This window comes from Prionailurus viverrinus, chromosome D2, assembly GCF_022837055.1.
Source record: "Prionailurus viverrinus isolate Anna chromosome D2, UM_Priviv_1.0, whole genome shotgun sequence".
NCBI lineage: Eukaryota > Metazoa > Chordata > Mammalia > Carnivora > Felidae > Prionailurus > Prionailurus viverrinus.
Window position 1 is genome coordinate 13,979,609 of NC_062571.1, and position 25,779 is coordinate 14,005,387.

Consider the following 25,779-nt stretch of genomic DNA (forward strand, 5'->3'; position numbering starts at 1 on the left):
GCAGGATATAAAATCAATATCCAAAAATCGCTTGCATTTCTATGCACTAACCACAATCCATCAAAAAGAGAATTTAAGAAAATCTTATTTACAATAACATCAAAAAGGATAAAATAGGAACAAATTTAACCAAGGGGGTGAAAGATCACACTGAAAACTACAGAACATTGGTAAAAGGAACTGAAGGAGACACAAATACAGGGAAAGATATTCTGTGTTCATAAACTGGGACAGTAAACATTGTTAAAATGTCTATACCACCCAAACTCTCTACGGATGCAGGATTATTCCTATCAAAATTCCGATGGCAGTTTTCACAGAAATAAGAAAAATGAGCTTCAAATTCATATGGAACCATCAAAGGCCGGGAATAGCCAAAGCAATCCTGAGATAGAACAAAGCTTAACAAAGAGGCACTGTACTTCCTGATTTCAAACAAGGCTACAGTAATCAAAACAGTGTGGCATTGGTCTAAAAACAGACATACAGGCCAATGGAGCAGAGTAGGCAGCTCAGAAATAAACCCACACATATATCATCAATTGCTGTCCAACAAAGGAGCGAAGGATTTACAAGGGGGAAAGGATAGTCTTTTCAATAAATGGTAGGGGGAAAACTAAATATCCACATGCAAAAAAAGATCTTCCACCATACACAAAAATCAGCTCCATATGTATTAAAGGCATGAACATGAGACCTGAAAACATAAAACTCATTGAAGAAAACATAGGGTAAAAGCTCCTTAACATTGGTCTTGGCGATGATTTTGTTTTATTTGACACTGAAAGCAGAGGCAACATAAGCAAAATTAAACAAGTGGGACCCATCAAATTAAAGAGCTTCTGGGGGCGTCTGGGGGGCTCAGTCGGTTAAGCGTCCCACTTCGGCTCAAGTCCTGATCTCACGGTTCACGAGTTTGAGCCCCGCGAGGGGCTCTGTGCTGACAGCTCGGAGCCTGGAGCCTGCTTCGGATTCCGTGTCTCCCTCTCTCTCTGCCCCTCCCCTGCTCGTGCTCTGTCTCTCTTTCTCTCTCTCAAAAATAAATAAATCATTAAAAAAAATTAAAGAGCTTCTGCACAGCAATGGAACCATCAACACAATGAAAGGCGACCTACAGAATGGGAGAAGATATTTGCAAACTATATGTCTGGTAAGGGGTTACTATCCAAAATAGACAAAGAGCCCATACAACTTAATAGCAAAATAATAAGGATAATAATCCCAATTTAAAAAATGGGCAGAGGACTTAAATAGACATTTTTCCAAAGAAGACCTACAGGTGGCCAACAGGTACATGAAAAAGTGCTCAACATCCCTCATCATCAAGGAAATGTAAATCGAAACCACAATGACAGATCACCTGACGCCTTGTCAGAATGGCTAAAACACAGGAAATAACAAGTGTTGGGGGGCACCCGGGTGGCTCCGTCAGTTAAATGTCCTACTTCAGCTCAGGTCATGACCTCACGGTTTGTGGGTTTGAACTTCATGTCGGGCTCTGTGCTGACAGCTCGGAGCCTGGAGCCTGCTTCAGATTCTGTGTCTCCCTCTCTCTCTGCCCCTCCCCCACTCATATTCTGTTTCTCTCTCTCTCTCTCTCTCTCTCTCTCTCTCTCTCTCTCTCAAAAAGTAAATAAACATTTTTTTAATTAAAAAAAAAAGAAATAACAAGTGTTGGCAAGGATGTACAGAAAAAGGAATCCTTGTGCACTGTTGGTGGGAATGCAAATCAATGCAGTCACTGTGGAAAACAGTATGGAGGTTCCTCAAAAAACTAAAAATAGAATGACATATGAGCCAGTAACTACACTACTGGGTATGTACCCAAAGAATATGAAAACACTAATTTGAAAAAATATAGAAATATAGCCCGCCCCCCGTGTTTATTGCAGCATTATTTACAATAGCCAAATTATGGAAACAGCCCATGTGTCCATTGATAGATGAATGGACAAAGAAGATGTGGGATGTGTATACAGTGGAATATTACTGAGCCATAAAAAAGGATGAAACCTTGCCATTTGCAACCACATGGATGGATCTAGAAAGTGTAAGGCTAAGTGAAATAAGTCAGAGAGAGACAAATGCCATGTGATTTTACTCATGTGGAATTTGAGAAACAAAACAAAGAGAGACACACAAGAAATTAGACTCTTAACTATAGAGAACCAGAGGGGAGGTGGATGGGAGGAGGGGTGAAATAGATGAAGGGGACTAACACTTACTAACACTTAACCATGTTGAGCACTGAATAACGTATAGAATTGGTGAATCACTATATTATACACCTAAAGCTAATATAACACTGTACGTTAATTATACTGGAATTTAAAAAATTAAGATAGGGGCGCCTGGGTGGCGCAGTTGGTTAAGCATCCGACTTCAGCCAGGTCACGATCTCGCGGTCCGTGAGTTCGAGCCCCGCGTCGGGCTCTGGGCTGATGGCTCGGAGCCTGGAGCCTGTTTCCGATTCTGTGTCTCCCTCTCTCTCTGTCCCTCCCCCATTCATGCTCTGTCTCTCTCTGTCCCAAAAATAAATAAACGTTGAAAAAAAAATTTTAAAAAAAATTAAGATAAAAATTTTTTCAAAAGGAAAGGAATACTAATAAAACTTAGGAGCCCTGAAAAAAAAAAAAGAAAGACGAGATAATAAACGCTGGCGAGGACGTGGAGGAAAGGGAAACCTTGCACACTCTTGGTAGGGCTGGAAATTAGAGCAGCCCCTGTGGAAAATAGCATGGAGGTTCCTCAAAATATTAAAAATAGAACTACCATGTGATCTAGCAATATCACTTCTGGATATATCTCCAAAGGGGAAAAAAATCATTGTCTCAAAAGGATATCTGCACACCCATGTCCACAGCGGCATTATTCACAATGGCCAAGGTGCAGAAACAATATGCACATATGCACTATATGTCCTTTGACGGATGAATGAATAAAGACAATGTGATGTATTGCCATGGGATATTATTCAGTCCTCAAAGAATCCTGCCATTTGCGGCATGGGTGAGCCTGGAGGGTATCATGCCAAGCGAAATAAACCAGGTAGAGACAAATAATGCCTGAGATCACTTATATGTAGAATCTTTAAAACCAAATAAACAAATAAACTGGGTCTCAGAAACAGAGTTGAATGGTGATTCCCATGGGGGAAATGGCGAGAGGTTGGTAAAAGGGTACCTTTCAGTGATTCGATGAATAAGATATGAAGATCTCCGGACGCCCGGGTGGCTCAGTCAGTTAAGCAACCGACTCTTGATTTCAGCTCAGGTCACGATCTCACGATCATTAGATCGAGTCCTGCGTCAGGCTCTGTGCTGAGTGTGGAGCCTGCTTGGGATTTTTTCGCTCTCTCTCTGCCCCTCCTCTGCTCGTTTCCTCTCTCTCTGTCTCTCTGTCTCTCTCAAAATAAACACTTAAAAAAAAAAAGATATGAGAATCTCATGTATAACGTAGTGAGTATAGCTGATAATACTGTATTGTATAGTTGAAACTTGCCAAGGGACGCCTGGGTGGCTCAGTCTGACAAGCGTCCACCTCTTGATTTCAGCTCAGGTCACGATCTTGCGGTTCGTGAGTTCAAGCCCTGTGTTGGGCTCTGCGCTGACAGCATGGAGCCTGCTTGGGATTCTCTCTCCTCTCTCTGCCCTTCCCCTGCTTGTACTCTCTCTTTCTCTCTCTGTGTCTCAAAACAAATAAGCTTGAAATTTGCTGCAAGAGTAGAACTTATGTATTCTCACTAAAACAAGTGAATGTCTGAGGTGCTGGGCGTGTTCATTAACTCAACGGTGGGACTTCCTTCACGATCAACACATCGCCATCCTCCTAGCGACTTTTTTTTTTTAATTTTCCTCTATAATATGGGAAGGCTTACAGTTTCAATATGTTTCATTTGTAGCACTTAAAAATATATTTAAGACCCTGCGGTGTTGTTACAATTTTAGTCATTAGCTATTAAAACGTATTCGCTTATTAGAATTTGTTCATAGAATCCATTATTCATTGTAAACATCTGGGGAAGGAAGGTACACAGACCTTCTCCGGCCCCGGTGCCCAAGCTAGTGCTTCTGCTGGGGAATTCAACTCAGGACACGGCTGTGTGTCTGGAGGACGTTCCCCTTAGTTTTCTCTCCCCTTCATGCCTAGTTGCGGCTTTTGGAATCGTTGCAGTTGGACGGAAAACCGAGGAAGTTATGTCAGATGAATCATTTCACTGTGCGTCGCTGTACAGAATCACTTCCCCTGGATAATTAATAAAAGATTGACAGGAAGAATGTTCCTGGAATAACGAGCAGGCAGTTTCAGAACTGGAGCTTGTATTTTCCTCATTTTGCTCGAGCTACGGTGAACGCCCGGTTTTTGCCACTTGAGGATTTTTGACAGAGGTGAAAACGGCCTTCTGAGAGCGACTGCACGGCTGGTCTTCGGTAGGACGCAGCCTGGGGACTCCCGGAGCGGAGACACCCCCCCCCCCACCCTCCCCGCCGCAAAGACACCACAGCAGGCTGCCACGACCGGGCAGAGCCCCTGCCAGACCCCCCAAGGCCGCCTCTCCGGGATCACCCGCTTTGCACACCGGTTTTGGCGTTTCGTGGCTCTGATTCACATCTTTATAATGAGAAGAGGTTTCCAGTTTGTAGGGAAGTAAGTTAGGCAGTGCAGATTCAGGTGGCATATAAGTTTTTTTTTCTGTTTTTACATAAGCTGGTGCAAAAAAAGTTTTCGCGGACTACACCAGGAATCCTAAATCCTGGTTGGTCAACACCGCGTAGGGCTCACGTTACATTGAATCGCCTTAAACCCTGTAAACTAATGTGGGGGACCATAGAACTGATTTGCTTTTTGGGTCAAAACGCTGACCTGACTATAGCCCCTCTTTTCCCTTACTGTGGTTTTCATATTTTTGCTTTTTAAACAAAGTTTGTTCCTTTCTGCGATTACCCTCTCCTGTCTCTTTTACTTGTACGTGCTGAGACACGTTGCGACTTCATGAGTAATCTTGATAACATCACTCAGATTAAAAAAGAACTCTGGCGCTGATCTGAACTGTGACCTCTTGCAAGTCGCTGCAAGGCTTTGAACTTCGGTTTCCCAGACTGGAAGAGGAGGCGATTGGACTAGAATGTTTCTGGTTCCTTCCAGTGGAAAAAGGCTGTGGTCCTGACGTGCGCCTGGGTTGGCTTGGGGCAGAGCTTTACGGCTTCATTGTGAGATAGCTGAGGGTTCCTCGGGGATCCCTCTGGGGACTCTGCCCTCCCTTCTCTCCATCTCCCCTCCACCTGTCCCTAGGTGCTCACCTCCCAGCCTTTCAGGACTCTGCTGCCCCAGGCCAAGAGCTCAGACCGCTCTCGGCTGCCACTGGGCCATGCAGGACTTGACCCTTATCTCTCTCTGCTCCTCCCTCCACCCCTAACAGAGCTGGTGTTCTATGCCTTCCATGGTGGAAACTCATGCAGGGGTCTTCAAACTGGATCCCCTAGGAGTGCCCGAGGCCCAGAAGACGTAAATAGGTTTCTCCGCCCAGAAGCACACAATTGCTTTGAAAATGTGTGTGTTCTCTTAAAAGTTCGTGGAACGCATGCATTCCAGTTCGAAATGCATCTGTTTGTTTCATTAGAAGAATACTGCTTTAAATAACAGAGGAACGCTAATCCACAGGTAAGACAGAAGCTCCAGGAGAATATTTGAGAAATGTGGAACAGGTTCGCTGAACCACTGGCACAGCTGGAGGAAGAGCTGTTTGCGTTATCTTGCGGTCCTTCGAGCCCTGCCTCCTTTCTTACATGCGTGCATTTTACACGCATGCAGCAATTTTTGCGTACGTTAGTGAATTATTTCCCCGGATATGGTTGTGTGTGTGTGTGTGTGTGTGTGTGTGTGTGTGTGTGTGTGTGTGTTTTACTTCCAGCCCACATGGTAGGGAGGGGGACGCGATGAGGGGACGCTCTGGGGGGCAGGGCATGCCAGGCAAGGGGGTCACCGTCTTTGCCCAGCTGTCTGGACTGCTCCGGGTGACTTGGACCCGTGTCGCTCTGGGCAGGTTGCTTTCCTAACCTGGGATGACGGGTCACCCTGTTCAGCCTCTCCCACAGGCCACCGATGTCTTCAACGTTGTTGGAAGAGCTGCTGTTTCGACGGTCAGTAGAACTGTAACTTAATTCTCACCCTTTACGTGGCCAATTGCACGTACAGCTGATGGTCCTGTAACGTCTCCCGACAGGGTGTTGGCCACTCCTGCTCAGATCCTTGGGGGGCTGGGGTCCCGGAAAGGTACCGCTCATCTACACTCTCGGGGGACTGCCTATACCTCCAGGGCCGGAGTGGAGGGGATGGTTCAGGTCAAAGGGAAGTGTGCCTTAGCCAAACCCCATCAACCCCTCGGCTGCTCATTGACGACAGGGTGCTAATAAGGGACCTACCTCACCGGGGGGTGTGGGCGCACTTGAACTGATTTTATGTAGCAGGACACAAGTGCTAAGTATTATTATAGTTATAGGAAGAGAACCACCATTAGCATTTTTAAGCCCTAAGGATACTTGAAAATCAGAACCTCACGGAGGTGCGGATAATGGCTGCCTGAGAGCTGGAAACTGCTTATACACAATCACCAAGCTGCCAGCGTTTAACTCATCACGGTGCAGGGTAATTTGGGTTACATCAGCCCGAAAGGGAGCTGGGGAACCTGGAAGGGGTGGTAATTAAAAAAAAAAAAAACACATCCTTTTCTATGTGTTCATTTAATCAACCACTATCGGCAGAGTGTCTGGATTTGATGCTGGCAGGGGGTTGAGGGGCCCCGCAGCACAGCCAGCCTCCAGGAAGGGAGGGACGATCCTGAGGGGGGGGGGGTGATTCCAGAGCTGACGGAAAGCGGCAGGATCCTGGGGCAGATGGACAAGTGCTGGGGCTCCAGGGGCCCCAGCACAGGGCCTGGCACCCTGCAGACCGCCCCCCCCCCCAAACTGTTCGTGGAGTGAGTGAAATAAGCAAATAAAAAGGAACAACGGTCAGAAAGTCCAGGTGGGGGGGGGGAGGTATTCGGGCAAGTTCGAGGCAGCAAACCCCAGGACAAACCATTGAGTGACAGGGTGTGCTCGGCCTCAGAGGGTTGGCACAATGGTGGCAGAGGTCCCAGGTACGGACCTGGGTTGTTCACAAGAAGCCACGGGCACAAAAGGCCAGAGAGAACAGGAGCAGGGCCGGGCCCTGGGAAATGAGCTGAGCTGACAGCTGAATCCCCCAGACACCAGCGAAGGGGACTTGAGGCTTCATGTCTGAGTCCCAGCACACCACACCCCATGCCCCGTCGTCTCTGTTCAGGTGGGCCTCCTCCCAGGTTCCCCGGCAGGAGATTTTTGACCCATTCTTCCATTGCCAGCTTGCCGGGTGCTTTATAAATATTTTTTTCAGTTTATCCTCACAGAAGTGGGTTGGTGGTCAGCGTTGGCCCAGGTTTTCCAGTGACGAACCTTGGCTCAGAGAGGTTAAGCAGCTTGCCCGAGGTCACACAGCAAGTAACCACGAGAGCTCGGGGTTGGCACCAGGAACGTCTGACTGCAAAGCCCAGACTTGTTCTCTATCAAGTCCTTTCATGGACTCACGGAGCCTCCAAGCCGGGAGCGGTCCGGAAGGTCATTTCGGTGAGCCCTCTCAGTAATGCAGCAATATTTCCTCCCCATTCTCCATAAATTGCTTATGCTCTTGCTCAGAGAAATGGCAAACAAGGACAAAAAGAAGGAGGAAGCAGGTGAAGGGGGAAGAAGGAAGAAAGGGAGGGAGAAAACAAAAGTCTGGCTTCAATGAGCATATTTAGGATTTCATTGACAAAAAACAACCTAGCAAGAAGCCACTTTACTTTCGGCATACCTGAACAGTTTGGATTTCGTGTTTAGTGTTGTCTTATATCAAGTTACATTTGGAGATGGGCCCTGTCACCTTCTGGGGCTCGAAAGTCCCAAAAGGGCCCAATCTGCTCAGCTCAGTCCTGGCCTCTGAGAAGGGCCCTCTCCCTCCAGGCAAGGCTTTGTCTCCTCTTGACAAACGTCCTAATTCGCTGCCCTCATAATGGAGCTTTTCTATCACATCTCCCAGTTTGACCCCGTGTCTGTAGCAGCCCAGAGGGCCCCCATCCCGCCTGCCCCGGCTTCTGGAGTGAGACAAACCCAGGGTGAAGGTAGGAGACAGGCCGGAGATGCTCCCCCAGCCGGTGGAGATAAGAGAGAGTAGCTTTCCCGGATCTGGGACCTCGGGGAGACAAACTCTGAGAGCCTAGAGTTGAAGTGGGGTGCAGAAAGGCGAATCGGTCAAGGCACAAGGGCTTTAGTTCTGTCTAGCATGGAGCTTCTAGAATTCCAGGTGAAGAGCAGACAAGGCTGTGACCCGGCCAGGGTGGCTGCCATGACCTCCTGTTGCCTGAAAATGTGCCCAAGGGCACTGGGATCCTGAGAGCACAATAAGGCAGGCTTCCTGCCCTCAGGTTGCCTAGAATCTAGGCCAGGAACCAACTAGAAGCGACATGAAAATAACCATAAGGGGGGCGCCTGGGTGGCGCAGTCGGTTAAGCGTCCGACTTCAGCCAGGTCACGATCTCGCGGTCCGGGAGTTCGAGCCCCGCGTCGGGCTCTGGGCTGATGGCTCAGAGCCTGGAGCCTGTTTCTGATTCTGTGTCTCCCTCTCTCTCTGCCCCTCCCCCGTTCGTGCTCTGTCTCTCTCTGTCCCAAAAATAAATAAACGTTGAAAAAAAAAATTAAAAAAAAAAAAAAAGAAAATAACCATAAGGGCAAGAGGGATTTAAAAAGGAAGGGACATGGGTGGATGCGGGTAGCTGGAGGACCTTCTGGTGGGAGGAGAGTCTCGAGTGAGGACATGAGGCCTGGGATGGTCTGGGCAGAGGGTGGGAAGATAGGAAGAAGGACATGGGGAGGGCTAGAGGGGAGTTGAGGGTGTAAGAGCCAGAAGGACGGACAGAAAGTCCTCGCCAGGATGTGACAGATTCAGACAAAAACACAGCGCTACCTTACGTTTATCACGGATCTCAGAATAATTCTATATATTGTGTCCTGTGACTTCATCTCGGCCTGTCAACCTTTCTTGACGAGTTTAGGAAGATATGACCCCGATCTCTGAGCACAGCCCATTGGGGTGAGGGTTGGGGGCCGAAGTTGGACTTTTGGATTCGGAAACCCAGCGTGGTTCACAGGTATTTCTCTCTGGTGGCTGAAGCCGTAAGAAGCCGCATGTGGAAGACTGGAAAAGTAGAGGCAGGAGGGCTGAAGGGAGGGAGAGAGACAGAGAGAAGGAAGGGGGAAGAAGCAGGTGTGCATACATCCAGGGGAAGCAGTCCTATGGTTCCCTTGCATAAGCCACTTAGGTCTACAGAAAGAACGAGGCTCGGTGAGAAATTTGCCCCAAACCATCAGCGAGGAGGTAATTCAACCTGGATCTCCAATTCAGATCGGATCTCAAAGCGTCTTCAAACGCTCCCTGCCACAGCGCCCTGTGTTAGGTGGCCAGGGTTGCTGTGACAAAGGGCCACAAACTCGGTGGCTTTGGCAATCGAGCTCATGGCCTTGTGATTCTGGAAGCCAGAAGTCTGAAATCAGGATGTCACCAGGGCCTTGCTCTCTCTGCAGCCTGTAGAGAATTCTTCCTGGCCCCGTCTGGCTTCCAGACTGGGCGCCTGGCTTCCTGGGACTGACCCAGGGCTGCCCAGCCCGTCCAGCGGGAGCTGCTGCTCTGAGCCGGCTCTCGCCTCTTTCCTGTTGCAGGTGGACAGGTAAAGCGATCTTGTAGGCACAGGGGAAAAGGCACAGAAAAGAATGGAAATTTGGGAGGGGTGAGCAAAACGCGGACATTTAAATCTTTGATGATGAAGTGAAAAGGTCAGCGGGGGCCAGGGATAAGGGGAAAAGGGGAGCCAACAACGAAATCACAGCAAACCCGTCTGGCTGGCTGTTCGCTTATTCCGTATGAAGAGCCTCACGTGTGCACGGTGCTCGAGGACACATCTGCCACGCAGCAAGCTTTCAGTGGGTGGCTCGTGCATTTGTGCTTTTGTGCATTCAGATGCCCGCTTCACAGCTTTCCCTCCTATTCTCTGTTACGCGCCTTTGGGTAATTCTGAAAGATGACTGTGCTTTACAGTCGTGTAAGAACCAAGATGTTGGCCTTCTCCTTAGGTTTTGGAGATGGGTGGTGAATTTTTAAAACTAACATCTTTTGGGAAGAACCCGGATTAGCCAAGCGAGAGAAGAAAAAGGTAATGAATTATACTAAATATGACAATTCAGTTCATCCCCGGAAACCCTAGCCAGCGGCCATCTCAAAATATTCTTCATACACTACTCTGCACTAATAAAGATCTTGCTGCTATATATATATATATATATATATAATGTAATACCATAGGCCTTAAGGATATGTGTATGGGTATATGTGTGTATGTGTGCTCACACACACACATAGGCCCTAAGTATATATATATTTATGTGTGTATATATATATATATGACATGTGCACATATATGTGTGTGTCTATGTGTATACATGTGTGTGTATATATGTATAAGCCCTAAGTGTATATATATGTATAAACGTGTATTTATGTGTATATATATGGTATGTGTGTGTGTAATATATATGTGTATACATATATATGCCCTAAGTATATATATGTATTTATGTGTATACATATATATGGTATGTGCGTGTACATATGTATATATGTGTGTGTGCATGTATGTATATATGTATGTGTACATATATATGTATAGGCCTTAAATATGTATATATTTACTTGCATCTATATATGTATATATGTATATATTTATGTGTGTCTATATATTTATACATGTGTGTCTATATATGTATATATGTGTATATATTTATGTGTCTATATTTATGTGTATCTATATATGTATACATGTGTGTATATGTATATATGTGTATATATTTATGTGTCTATATTTATGTGGGTCTATATATGTCTATATATGTCTATATGTGTCTATATGTGTGTTTATATGTATATATTTATGTGTGTCTATATATGTGTCTATATTTATGCGTGTCTATATATGTATATACATGTGTCTACATATGTATATATGTGTATATATTTATGTGTCTATATGTGTCTATATTTATGTGGGTCTATATATGTCTATATATGTCTACATGTGTCTATATGTGTATTTATATGTATATATTTATGTGTGTCTATATATGTATATATATGTGTCTACATATGTATATGTGTGTCTATATTTATGTGTCTATATGTGTCTATATTTATGTGGGTCTATATATGTCTATATGTGTCTATATGTGTATTTATATGTATATACTTACGTGTGTCTATATATGTGTATATAGGTGTCTATGTTTATGTGTGTCTATATATGTATATACATGTGTCTACATATGTATATATGTGTATATATTTATGTGTCTATATGTGTCTATATTTATGTGGGTCTATATATGTCTACATGTGTCTATATGTGTATTTATATGTATATATTTATGTGTGTCTATATATGTATATATATGTGTTTACATATGTATATGTGTGTCTATATTTATGTGTCTATATGTGTCTATATTTATGTGGGTCTATATATGTCTATATGTGTCTATATGTGTATTTATATGTATATACTTATGTGTGTCTATATATGTGTATATAGGTGTCTATGTTTATGTGTGTCTATATATGTATATATATGTATCTACCTATGTATATGTGTGTATATATTTATGTGTATATATGTGTCTATATTTATGTGTCTATATATGTCTATATGTGTCTATATGTGTATTTATATGTATATATTTATGCGTGTCTATATATGTGTATATATGTGTCCATATTTATGTGTGTCTACACATATGCTGCATCACTAGCATGTCACACTTTTAGCCATTTGATTAACCATTTAGTAATTTAGCTTATTTTCTCTCCATACTCTGAGGACAATGAAGTATCCTCTCGAGTAAATGAGCACGTTCGGACTCCCTTCCTTAGCATTCGCGCCTCTCATTTGCCCTTCCCAGCGACCTCTCAGGATTGGCAGGGCATCAGCAGGCCCAGCAGCGCTTTGATTCCTGGATCTCCCCTTTCTTCTCTCTCCTGTGACCTTGGTCGTAGGATCACTTCAGGACCCAGCAAGCCCACCTCCTCTTGTCTTTGAACTCCCCTCGTCTTGCCACGGCATCCAAAAGAGGCCCCCTCTGAACTCCTGATGGTGCCTCTTGTTTGGCACTTTCTTCTCTTCCGACCAGATAGATACCGAGCGAGCGTCTGATACGGACCACCGCCGAGCTTTTGTGCCTCGCCGAATCCCCTACCATGAGGTTTATTCATAGATGTTGGCGGTAGATTCCAGTCCCAAAGACGCAAAGGGAGCAGTCAGCGCTTACCTTCTTTCACTGAACCAAGGTGCGCCATAATTTTGAAAACCCGTCTCTCCGCTCACAGACGTACGAACCCTCGAGCCCTCTCTCACGTAACCGAAAGAATTGAAAGAGTATTCTAAAAACCCTGAACGGGGACAAACATGAAAAGAAGCTGAGCTTTTCAGCACTTCCCATTAAGCGAGCTGCACCTTGGATGCACGAACAGTAAATTATCGCACAAAGTGTTTTTCTACTCGCTTAGTCCTAGGACTGAATATTTACTTAGACTTCCACCATTAAAGGAAAGGAGCAACTAAGAAAACCACAGCCCCATTACTTTCTAAGGGATGTACCTCATTACAGCACACCTATGTAGTTGGGTGTCTTTCTCTCTTTTGAAATATGAAACAATGTATGTGGAGAGGAGGCAGCTATTAATTAATCAAGGACTGATCAGCCAGTCTGGGTTTGACCCAGAGGCTTGTTTTTCTCCTTTATTCCTTTCTCCCGCCCTCGTGGATATTCCAGCCCCCCACGGACAGCCTGCATGGGAAGGGAGGCCATCACTTGTTTAGGTAGCAATTTGGGCTTGAATTCTTGCAAGATCTTTGCATGGAATTCGGACCTGGTTTCTTCATGATTTCCTTGGTCTCCTTAATTAAACTGGGTCATTTCAGGCTGGTTCTTTAAAGGATCTTGAGGATTTATTTATTTTTAAGTTATTTATTTATTTACTTTGAGAGAAAGAGAGCACGCGAGCAGGTGGGGACAGAGAGAGAGAATCCCAAGCAGCTCTGCACTGTCAGCACAGAGCCTGATGTGGGGCTTGAACCCGTGAGCCTCGAGATCATGACCTGAGCCGAAATCAAGAGTCGGACGCCTGACCAACTGAGCCACTCAGGCACCCCCGGCCCGAGGATCTTGAGGATTTATTTTATTTATTTATTTTTTAATTTTTTTTAACATTTTATTTATTTTTGAGACAGGGAGAGACAGAGCATGAACAGGGGAGGGTCAGAGAGAGGGAGACACAGAATCTGAAACAGGCTCCAGGCTCTGAGCTGTCAGCACAGAGCCCGACACGGGGCTCGAACCCACAATCTGTGAGATCATGACCTGAGCCGAAGTCGGCTGCTTAACCGACTGGGCCACCCAGGCGCCCCTGAGGATTTAAAAGAAAACAAAACAAAACATTCTCCACTTGGCCATGCCCTTTGAAGGGCGCCTTCTTGTCCTTCCTCTGCTACTCTGGGATGGGAGTCGGGGAGATGGGATCCATGCCGTGCAGAGACGAACAACCTTTGGGGGATGCGCGAAGGGGCTAGCCCAGTGGCCTGCCTTACAAGGGTGCTTCCAGGAGCTACTAGTCGGTGAGTATAAAGTACCGTAGAAACCGAAATTGTTTCTGAAAATGCCCAACAAGAAGACATTTCTCAAACCGGGACTCAGATATTTTACAGGAGATCCAACTCAAGCGGAGCCTCACACAGCCATTATCACTTAATTACCAACATAAATCTCACTAGCAACTTCCATAACTTCATTTGCAAATGAATATGCACACCTCCTAAATCACTCCCTCCTTTTCCCCCTCTCCCTGAAAGCCATTCCCCTGGAGCTCCCAGAAAAGTCTGCCGGGGGCCGTGATTTGCAGAGGCTCCCGGGTGCCCCGCGTCAGGCCAGGCCTGCGTGCGCCTGGACCGGCCATGCGGGCCCCGGGGGGGCCCCGCTTCCCGCTCACCCCCATAAATCCCTGCGGGCACCGGTGGGTGCAGACACGTGGCAGAAGCCTGGCTCCACGTGCTCAAAAGGTTCACAGACCACAGTGAACTTTTTAGTGATCCGAGGCCAAGTTTCCGCTGTGTAATGAAAACGGAAACCTGGTTTTGGGTTTCCTCACCAAATTCACGCAGACCGAGTCATGGCAAGAGACGTGTGAGGCAGGACGAGCCCCACTGAGGCACGAGCGAGACACACAGCGTGAAGGTCTATTTCTGGCCGTTCTGCCAACTTGTGTGGCCTGAAACCGCCCGTCCACTCTCACTCCACTTGGCCAACTCGCCCTTGTATGGAGACGGCGCTTTTGACCACGACTTACCTTTCTGGGAGGTGGGGGGGGGGGGGGGTACGGGGCAGAGTACTTTGAGCATTCCTCTGAGTCCTATAACACAGTACACACAACTTCAGGATACTACGGCCATCCCGCCCCAACCCACATTTGCATGTTGCCCTCTGTCTGCGTTCTGAAGCGTTGCTCCGATTTCTTCTAGGCTTCGCCAGGCACATTTATGACTTCTTTGCCTTTCAACTCCTGGAGAGCCCCAGAAGAATGCCTCCATTATTCCGAGGGTTCACCTAAACGGTCTCCCAGCTCATTCCCGACTTGGAGGTCCTGCGAGTCCAGGAAGTGCCGTGGCGGAAGGAAAAGGAACCCAGGCTTTGAAGTCAGGCATACCCGGTTGCGAGTGCCGGCTCTCGAATCTACTAAGCAGTGTGACTTTGGGCAAACTGTTGAACCTCTCGGAGCTTCATAGCCTCATCTGAAAAACTGGTCCGATGCCAACTATCAAATTGTTGCCGTAAAGGTCAAGAAAGTACTTAACGGGACGTGGGAGAGAGTGCCTAGCTTAGTGTAGTTGCCGATGTCAGCATCAGATTCTGCTTTTCGTTATTCACGTGAGGCTCCGATGGGTCAAAAACAGAGGCCGTCGTACATTTGAATATTGCTTCTTCCTTCTCATCCAGCCCCCCACCCCTCCTTCAGAAAGAGAGAAAAAAAAAAAAGGAAATAAGCAGTAACCCTCAGAGGCCCTTCTGAAAGCATCACCCATCCATTGAAATGTACTTTCCATTCAGAAACGAGGTTATTAATTATTCATTCCTACTGGAACTGAAAATAAGAACAGAGCTCACTGCTGACGACCCAGAGCTTGACGAGAACAGTGTTCCAACTGCTTGATGTCAGTCATTTCCTGTGATCTACGTAATAGATCCCAAATCCGAGATTTGTAGTGTTGAGCATCAACCAAACTTGAGACTGAATGACTGTCAATAATATTTAGTAAATGCCCTGGAATGACTGTTCCCTTCACTTTCATTTCCACTCCAAGCAGTGCATTTCTCGGGGATTATTTCACTGCATGGGTGGCCCAAGTCCCTTGGCTTTCAGCCTTATGGCTCATTCCACCGCTCTGGGCAAGCAATAACCACCCAAAAATGCAAGCTTTCCTTTCATGCCCTGGTGGCATGAGTAACATCATTAACTCTTCCCGGCTGAGGTTTGGGATTACGTAAAAACCTTACACCCCACTGTGTTAACAGTCAGAATACCAGAGTAACAAAGCGTTTGCAGTCTGTTTTCACGCCAGGAATGCGGTTGCCCTAATAAACAATCCCTGAGATATTTTTCCCCCCAGCAATTACATTTCATCAGGATTGCGGATTTCAAAATGGAAGCTAAGTATTCCCCACTTCTTGTTCCGGGGAGAACATGCGTGAGGACCCTGGGCTCTGAGACTCTTCAGACAAGGGGAAATACTGCTGGCCTGTCCCCAGGAGCAAAAGGAGAGGAAAAGCACAGCTGTGCAGTATGGTGTTTCACATGTTTCTCTACAGATGAGCTTTGGAAAGAGTGAAAACCTTGTAGGACGCTGGGCAAGAGGAGACATAGTAACACATTTCCTACGGGCCCTGGGCCAGCGCTGGGACAAACCAGAAGACCGGGCACGTGCACCGTGGGTTCCGCGCGCCATCTGGTGGCCTGAGGCTGACATTGTGTGCACCGGCTGTCACCCCACTGATGCGAGATGCACACCGAGGAGTGACTAGAGGGGCTCTGAAGTTCTGCTGGGAGGTGATCGCCAGGGCCCCAAAGGAAGACGCCGGGGGCCAGGTGTTCCGAACCCCATTCCTTATTCTGCAACAGGATACTGAGACCTCGGGTTCTCCATGAAAACAGATAACGATCCTTCCCTGAGGACCAGCCTTCCTCGGACACATAACGATGAGCGATTATCACTGAGCAGTCTGGCCCCTCATGTTCTCCTGTCTACCTCTTGCCCCTGCCTGGAACACACTCATGTTCTCGACTCCAGCCTTCTGAATCCTGCCCTCCCCAAGGCTCGGCCTGCAGGCATCTTTACATTCTCAGAATACCTATCTCATTCTTTGCCCACCCTAGTGTTTCCAAAGCACGTTCCAAGAATACCGGGTTTGTTATTTAAGAATTGTAACTTTGGGGCACCTGGCTGGCTCAGTCAGAAGAGTACGTGACCCTCGATCTTGGGGTAGTGAGTTCGAGCCCCCCATTGGATGTAGAGATTACTAAAAATAAATAAATAAACTTAAACAAGAAAGAATTGTTCCTTAAAAAAAAAAAACAAGCATTCCAATTTGGGAAGCTCTAGGCTATCCCAAGCTAAAACAGGTGTCATGGTGGGACATCTCAAAAGCTTTGACACTCTGAGGTCATAGCAGATTTTTAAGAAGGAACTACGGTTTGCTACCGTTGCTAAACTGATTTGGCATCACAACCCTTTCCCCACCTCCGCCTCTGCAGCGTTTCTTGACATACTGCGTTTGACAAAATAACTTTAGGGAGAAGTTGGCCTAACCTACTCACTTGAGTAGATAACCATCTTTTCCCAAGTGAAAGACATCTGTCAGTCTGCTCCGGTTGCCATAACAAAAGTACCACCCGCTGGGGCGGCTTACACGGCAGAAATTTATGTTCTCACAGTTCTGGAGGCTGGAGGTCTGAGATCCAGGTGTGGGCAGAGTTGGCTTCTCCTGAGGCCTCTCTCCTTAGCGTGTAGATGGCCGTCTTCTCTGTGTGTCTTGACATGGCCTTCCTTCTGTGTCCTAATCTCCTCTTCTTATAGGGACACCAGTCCTATTGAGAGAGGGTCTACCTTCGTAAGCTCATTTTAACCTAATTGCTTTCTTTAAAGATCCTATCTCCAAATGCAGTCACATTCGGAGGTATTGGGGTTAGGTCTCCGTCATATGAATTTTGAGGGGGGACACAATTCAACTCAGGATAGCCTCTTATTATTTTTTTTTAAGTGTTGGAGAAAATGTGTGCCTCAGTGCAGAATTATTCATTCTTTAGAGCAGAGCCAGAAAAGTATTGCTAGGGGCCAGATAGGGACTGCCCCGTGTGTCTGTACATAAAGTTTGATTGGCAGAAAGCTATGCCCATTCCTTCAGGGATGTCTATGGTTACTTTCACGTTCAAATACTGCGTGGCTTGCAAGCACCTAAAACATTTATTATCTGGCCCTTTATAGAAAACACTTGCCAAATTCCTGGTCTAGAGCACACCCCTCAAGGTTATCTAATTCTGATTCCAGAGGGGCTCTGCCGCTTTCAGTGCCTTTGAGCTATTTTACAACTCAGCAAGTTGTAGATAATAGATAGCCCGGCAAAATAATCCTTGCTCATGGACACAGACAAGCCAGTTCTGCCTCCGTGTGTTCATTCCTTTCAACATTCCTCACCTGTACATGTGATGGCTCTTTGGATCCTCTTTTGAACTGATGGTGACGTCTTCCAGGGCCCCCATTAACCAGGAGTTAAATAAAAATCTTTAACACGGGGTCATTTTATATATGGACGAGAGTCAAAATTTTACCTTTCTGAAAATTTCCCTTTGACATGTCAATGCTGTTATTCTTGGGTGTGATAATAGCGCTGGGATTATGAAGGCAGATGTTTTTGTTCTTAGAGGATGCGTGTTGAAGCGTCTAAGGAGGAGCGTCATGATGTCTACAATTTCCTTTCAAACGGTTTGGCATGTGTGTATATACACGTGTGTGTGTGTGTGTGTGTGTGCACTTACGCATATATCATGTGTATATAGGGGAATAGAGAGAGAAAGAGGAAGCATAGATGATAAACCATTAACAACAAGTATATCTGGATGAAAGCCACGCGACGAACCTGAATGGTATTACCCATTCCACTTTTCCACAGATTTGACAATTTGCAAACTAAAAAATTGGAGGCATAAGGTTATGTCATATTCCAAGCTCCGCATGTAGCCAGCTCCGTGTCCTATATCTGTGGGTGTTGCTGCGATACTTCTGAGAGCAGCCAATTATGGACATTTGTTAGCTTTCTGAGTCTTCGCAGCTGGGGCCACGAAGAATAAGTAAATGAAACACTGGTGTCTCTCTTGTCATGTGGCTCCATTTCTTTAGAGACCTTAATGGTACTAAGTGACCGAGATGTTAAGGTAAAATGTTTCATTAACCAGATTTCTCATCTTCCCGAAGAATTCTTTTAAAATAAATATTTTCAGGGGCGCCAGGCAGGGGCTCAGTCAGTTGAGTGTCCGACTTCGGCTCAGGTCATGATCTCTCGGTTCGTGAGTTCGAGCCCCGCGTCGGGCTCTGTGCTGACAGCTTCGGAGCCTGGAGCCTGCTTCAGATTCTGTGTCTCCCTCTCTCTCTGCCCTTCCCCTGCTGGTGCTCTGTCTCTGTCTCTCTCTCTCTCAAAAATAAATATTTAATAAAAATTAAAATAAATAAATATTTTCAAATGAGCCCAGGATCTGAGAACCCACTTGGAGGATTTCATGTTCAAGCTTAGGGTGCTACTTTTGGGGATGGGCGTTGAGGTTTGTATCTCTCAATTATGTACAGATACTGTATTAACCAGCTCCCCACCCCCACCCCAGAATGATATCACGATGTTGACACAGTTAGGGACCTCATTAATTGTCATTTGTCTGCTGCTTGAGTTGGGACTAGAAAACTCGGGGCGTTCAGCGTCCGTAGAGGTATGAATGGCAAGGTAACAATGAGGGAAGAAAGTCGGCTAAATTCTCAAACATCGTGTCACTTAGCGTGAAGGTTTGGGATTGAAATTTTCTGCCTGAGGGAAGCAGAAAAAATGAGTTTTTACAGAATGCTGCCTGTTTCTAAATCTAAAAGGCAAACTAAAAATAGCTAATGGGACCGAGCTGCCCAGAGGCTCCTTGAGTTGCCCAGTGGGAGTTCCTGCTCGGGGAATCTGTCCTTCAAAGCCGATGCTCCAAAGAGCTCCCAGTCGGTGTGAGCTGTGGGGGTTTTCCTGGGCTGTCTTTCATCTGGTCACAGGGAAGCAGGGGTTGGGGTGGGCAGAGATGCTCCTTAATTGAAGGAGGCCCTGGAGGAGGAGACAGAGGCTGATGGTCCTGAGGGGAGAGGCACAATGTGGGCTCAGACACTGACCATCCTGAAATCAACCAAGAGCAAATGGCCTTTGGCCATGACTTACACTAACTCAAGAAAACTGCTTTTCTCTCCATCCCCATTGATGCCACGATATATATATATATATATATTTAATGTTCATTTATTTTTGAGAGAGAGAGAGAGAGAGAGAGCGAGAATGAGTGGGGAAGGGGCAGAGATCAAGGGAGACACAGAATCTGAAGCAGGCTCCAGGCTCTGAGCTGTCAGCACAGAGCCCGAAGTGGGGCTCAAACTCAAGAACCGTGAGATTGTGACCTGAGCTGAAGTTGGACACTTAATCGACTGAGTCACCCAGGCACCCCGATGTCACGATATTTAAGATGCTGATTTTTCTTATCTGGGTTGTCACCGTAGCCTCTCATCTGGGTTCTCTGTCTCCAGTGGTGCCCACTGTGGTGCACCTTCCTTATGGACTCCCAAATCATTTATCGGTAGCCCAGTTCAGTGAAGATTGCTCTGTTTTTAAAGTTTCCTGTCTCCATTGGGATGGCAGAGACTGGGCGATACTCATTTGTCTAAACCTCCCTAGAGTTCGGTGTAGTGTCATTCCTGGAAAGGAAGTCCAAGAAATAGATTTTGAGAGTATATACTCAAAAGAATATTTGAGGGTATATAGTCCCTCAAAAGCAGGGACTTAAAGAAATATTTGCATTTTTGTGTTCATGGCCTCATTATTCACAATAGCCAAGGGGTGGAAGCAATCTAAGTGTCCATTGACAGATGAGTGGATACATAAATGGTCTATCCACACAGTGGAATATTATTCAGCCTTAAAAAGGAAGAAAAAAATTTTTTTAAGTTTATTTATTCTGTGACAGAGAGAGAGAATCCTAAGCAGGGTCTTCACTGTCAGCACAGAGCCGGATATGGGGTTCAAACTCATGAACCATGAGATCATGACCTGAACCAAAACCAGGAGTCGCATGCTTAACTGACTGAGCCACCCAGGCGCCCCATAAAAGGAAATTCTGGCACAGGCTACCACCTGGATAAACTTTGAGGATCTTACACTGAGAGAAATAAGCCAGTCACAGAGGGACAAATACTGTACGATTTCACTGACGTGAGGTTCCGCGAGGAGTCAAATTCATAGAGACAGAAAGGAAAATGGTGGCTTCCAGGGGCTGGGGAGGGGACAGGGAGTTATTGTTTCATGGGTACAGAGTTTCCATTTTGCAAGATGGAAAGAGTTCTTGGCAGTAATTGTTGGATAACAACAGAATATTGCCAATGCCAGTGAAATACACCCTGAAAAAATGGTGCATTTCATGTTTGTGTCTTTTGCCACAATTAAAACAAAAACAGGACACAGTCTTTGAATGTTAAATGCTGAATCAGGGAGCTGGTGAGTGATTTCTGCCGCAACTGTGCAGTCCTCAACACAAGCACACTTTTGAAACCTGCAAATCGCTTCATCCAACATTCCCCCCTTCCCCCAAAACCCCCACGGTCGCTTCCCACCTAGAGCTGAGTCTGAAATTCTCAGCTCATCTCACACACACACGCGTCCTTCATTTTTTTGTCTTTTCTTCTGCTCTCTCCTGTCTCAGGGTGTCCACGTAGTTTCCCCCAGGGGGGAAGCGTCCACCAGGACTTATCTGCCTAATTCCCTTCATTCTTTCCCTATCGGTTAACACACACCCTTTATCAGGGAAGCCAGTCCTACCACACAGACCAGTTGGGGCCTCTGGTTGTGGGCTCTCCGCACGCTCTTTGCCTGTCTTGCAGAGTATGTACTGAACCAGTTATTAATTATTCACAAAATCATTCAGACAAGACGCATCAGGAGGACAGAGACGCTGACTGCCCCCGACACGGTACCTGGCATGTTGCAGGCACTCGGACATTGGCCAGAGGAACAAGCCTGAAGTCACGTTGTCCCTTTGTGATGTGGACTCTTTCTGCCAGCCCCATCGTCAGGGCTATGACACATGCTAAGACCCCAGGCAAAGAAAATTCACTTCACGTGTAGCCATCGGTCATCCCCTAATGCAAACAAGGTCAAAGTGGCAGCCATAACGAGTTCTGCCATCATTCTTAACCAAGGGGAATCAATATTCGCAGAGAACTGTGGTCAGGCGCTCAACTCATGGTCCTGCTTATTCACACGGACGTTAATATTCTTCACGATGTCAGCTCTAGTTATAAAAGAAATCGCCCAAATACTAGCTTTGAGGCTAGGTTACCGATAGCTAGATTTTCAAATTGAATGCCAACAGGATGAAAAACTGTTTCTTTCACCTCCTGTACGGGCACCCCCAGCATCCAGCTCCTCTTTGCAAAAGGAATTGGATATTGGTGATGGGGTGGTACATCCGATGACAACTTACTTTTGTTTTTCTCTCGCTGTTTCTTTGTCCTTTTTAACACTTTTGCTTCCTCCTCTCCTCCCCCCCCCCCCCACTCCACCTGCTCCCAAAGTCTTCTTGCTCTGGGATCAGGCCTCCTAAAGTCAGGACATTCAGTCTTTTTCTGTTCTCACCATCTGCTGCTGGACAAGGGGTGGAATGCTGTGTGTGTGTGTGTGTGTGTGTGTGTGTGTGTAGGGTAGGTGGTCTTCAATTTTTTACTTATTTTGATTGATTTAAAAAAATGTTTCATGTTTATTTTTGAGAGAGAGAGTGTGTGTGAGTAGAGTTGGGGCAGAAAGAGGGAGACATAGAATCCTAAGCAGGCTCCAGGCTCTGAACTGCACAGAGCCCAGCGCAGGGCTCGAACCCACGAAACTGTGAAATCATGACCTGAGCCAAAACCGAGTCTGATGCTTAACTGACTGAGCCACCCAGGCACTCCCACGCACTGGCTTTTAGAAACCATTTAGGTAGTATATGGTGGATGGATGCTAAACGAATTTATCTCAATTGGTTGGTTGATTGAGAGAAGTTAAACAGTTAAATAGCACCTGTTTCTTACAAACTCAGAAACACTGTAGTATTTATTAGCCAATGAGAGCAATGCTGAACTTAACAATTAAAACTGCCTATCGTTAGAAACGTGAGAGATCATCGACTTAAAAGCACGATAGTCTGTAAAATGAACTTCTAACATTCAGCAAAAAAAAATTTTTTTTTTGTTGTTTTTACTTAGCATTGCATTTAGTAAGCAATGTTTTCAGAAGTAGTTAAGCATTTGGGAGCTCTTGTGTATTAGCCAGGGTTCTCCAGAGAAACAGAAGCCATAGGATATATGTATGATATAGGTGTATATATATATGTATATATATACATATATATATACATATATATATACACACACATATGGAGAAAGAGATTTATTGTAAGTTCATTCACATGATTATGGAAGCCGGCAACTCCCAGTTTACAGTGTAGGTCAGGAGGCTGGAGACCCAAGAGAGCCGGTAGTGCAGATGTATTCTGAAGGCCATCTGCTGCCATGTTTCCTCGTGCTCGGGGAGGCCGGTTTTTCTTGTTCTGTTCAGGCCGTCAACTCATTGGATGAGGCCCACCACAATCTGCTTTACTTCAAAGTTCATCCACGTAATATTGATCTCAAGCAAAAGCACTCTCCAAATGGACACGTGAAATTAGCCATCATAAGTTGTTTGTGCACGCTGACAAAGAAACACCCAGGAGAGGACATATTTCCGTGAGGAAAAACACAGGGGCCACACTGCACGAGACCTAGAACCGAGCCTTGCAGAGGGGAGTGTCACCCATGGCACCCGCTTCGTGGGGCGGAAACCACGTCTGCCCTCACTACGCAGGAAAAAGAATGAGCCACACGATACCTTTGTGTGAATTCTTGAAAACTGTCTCAAGAGCTCACCTTAAAAGCCTTGTCACACCCCCCAGCGAGGAATCAGCAATATCGACTTAATGCCCTCTGGCTCTGAGCTCAGACACAAAAATGTAAATCCGTACTTATCTATCAGGGGAAGGAAATTCCCAGTATTTCAGGAAAAGCTACTTGGGGAGCATCTATTATTGGCGAGAGTTTGATGGGCCTGGTATGTCCAAGTCTGGCTGGACGCAGCCTCGCGATGGCTTATCAGTGGGCTAGGAAAATAAAGACAGTTGGTAATGGATTTCACCTCCTTCTTTATTGCAAATGCCGCCATTAAAGGCTCCTCCAGAGCTCTCACCCTGGCCGTGGGCAAGAACTCCCTCGGCTTCAAATTCTCCCTGCAGTGACTCGCGGCCTTCCCTGGTATCACAATTCATCATTTAACAGTAATCCTTGTGTGACTGTGCACTGCCTTCCTCTCCCCGGGGCGGAAACAGCAGAGGGAGAGACACTGACAGTGACAGCAAAGCTCGAGAATTCGGATTTTGCTTCAGAAACAGGATGGTTTAGGGGCGCCTGGGTGGCGCAGTCGGTTAAGCGTCCGACTTCAGCCAGGTCACGATCTCGCGGTCCGGGAGTTCGAGCCCCGCGTCAGGCTCTGGGCTGATGGCTCGGAGCCTGGAGCCTGTTTCCGATTCTGTGTCTCCCTCTCTCTCTGCCCCTCCCCCGTTCATGCTCTGTCTCTCTCTGTCCCAAAAATAAAATAAAAATGTTAAAAAAAAAAAAAAAAAGAAACAGGATGGTTTGCTTCAGAAGCGGGATTGAGCCTGCTCTCTCTTGCTGCCAAACTCCTAGGGATCTGGGCCCAGGGATTAGAGCAGCCTCAGTGGGTCGTCCTGCCCTCACCAGAATGGAGAGGCACGGTGATGCAGAACCCCCGTCTGTCTGCAGAAAACCAGAAAAGGATAGGAAAGGACCTAGCGGTAGGAGCAAGGACAATTTTTTGTTTGTTTGTTTTAAAAGCTCTTAGATTGTGTTTGAGAGATGAACTGATCGAAAATTTCACAACCCCCACAGCATCGTTTCATTGCACTCTCAGGGGAGACAACACTGCGAACGGACGTGTCCCCCTGTGAGCATGGTCACACCTCCTTCCCTCCCCTTAGTTAGGCCAGTGACTCGCTGGGCTCTTCACGCCTTTCTTTCTAAGCATCTTCCGATGAGCAAGGCAGTCCCGGACAGAAGTGGGACAGTATCTGTCTCTAGTAGACTGATTGGCGGACTGTCGAAAGGATGGCTTGTTCCCAAATATTTCACTTTTCTTTTTCTCCCTTCCTCCCCCAATTTGCTGTGAATGTCTACCATGAGGGTGGAAAGTGCATGACAGAAGCCAACAGGTTTCACCCAGCTTGTGGAGCTCTCAAAAAAAAAAAAAAAATATATATATATATATATATGGATGCCTGTACCCCGTGCTCTGAGTTTCTGGTTTAATTGGTCCAGAGTGAGGCCAGGTGCTCTCTATGAGCAGAGCTGCTCCGGGGATGAAGGATCCCTGGTGATTCTGATCGGCACCCAGGTGAAAACCAACACGATTCTGGCTTCGGCCAACACAAGCGAAGATCTTACATACTAGAAAGGCAGAACTCGAAGGTACGTATTCATCGGAGGCCAATGACTGTCTCTCCCAAACTTCCCCTTGATCAGCTACTTGAGTACAAGTTGAGAAACAGAGACGGAAGGAATGGATGCCCAGCCAGGATCCATTGTGTTGCCTCCTTCTGTATTGGGCCACGAGTCGCAAGGCTTAGCAACGGTGAATGTGAGGTTCAAGGCAGGAATGATGGTGGCAACTGGTCAGAAAGAGGCCCCTCAGCCCAGAAAGAGGGAGATGTCAGAGCTAAGTGAGCCAATAATTCTAAATAATGTGAGGCTGGGCAGGAGTCCTGTATCCGGTAGGAATACTTGATGATAAGTATGAAATATTCAACAAGAGACGCTCCAGCAAACAAGGGGCTTATTTTTCTCATATAACATTAAGTCCCGAAATGGATACTTTCTAGCCCTGGCCGCGCAGCTCCAAGGAGGCCAGACTGTTCCCGCGGTTTCTTCCCTCTAATGCAGAGTTCTCTGACGGGCTTGTGATGGCTGCCGTTGGTCCGGGGAGGACACTGTGTTCAGAGAAGAAGGAGGAGAGGTGAGCTGGGGCAGTGTCGGTCCCATTCCTTCTATCAGAAAGCAAAAGCTTTCCCAGCCACATCCCTAGCAGAGTTCAGCTCAAGTCTCTTTGTCAAAGACGGGACACACAGCCAGCCCCTGTGCCCTAACTCTCAGGAAAGGAGAGTAGGGGACACGGTTGTCCCGCTGGCTGCCTAAGGGTGAGCCATTGCCCTGGGAAG

At 46.4% G+C, this 25,779-nt stretch overlaps 1 protein-coding gene across 1 annotated transcript in view; it reads left to right on the forward strand.

Annotated features, from left to right (window-relative positions):
• LOC125148310 (uncharacterized) overlaps nt 1-15,246 on the forward strand; it is a 42,202-nt gene extending 26,956 nt beyond the window's left edge. Inside the window, exon 4 of the mRNA XM_047826284.1 lies at nt 14,669-15,246. Within this exon, the coding sequence (XP_047682240.1) occupies nt 14,669-14,757 (89 nt within the window). The 3' untranslated portion in view covers nt 14,758-15,246. The remainder of the gene's footprint in view (nt 1-14,668) is intronic.
• Nucleotides 15,247-25,779: the final 10,533 nt, after the last annotated feature.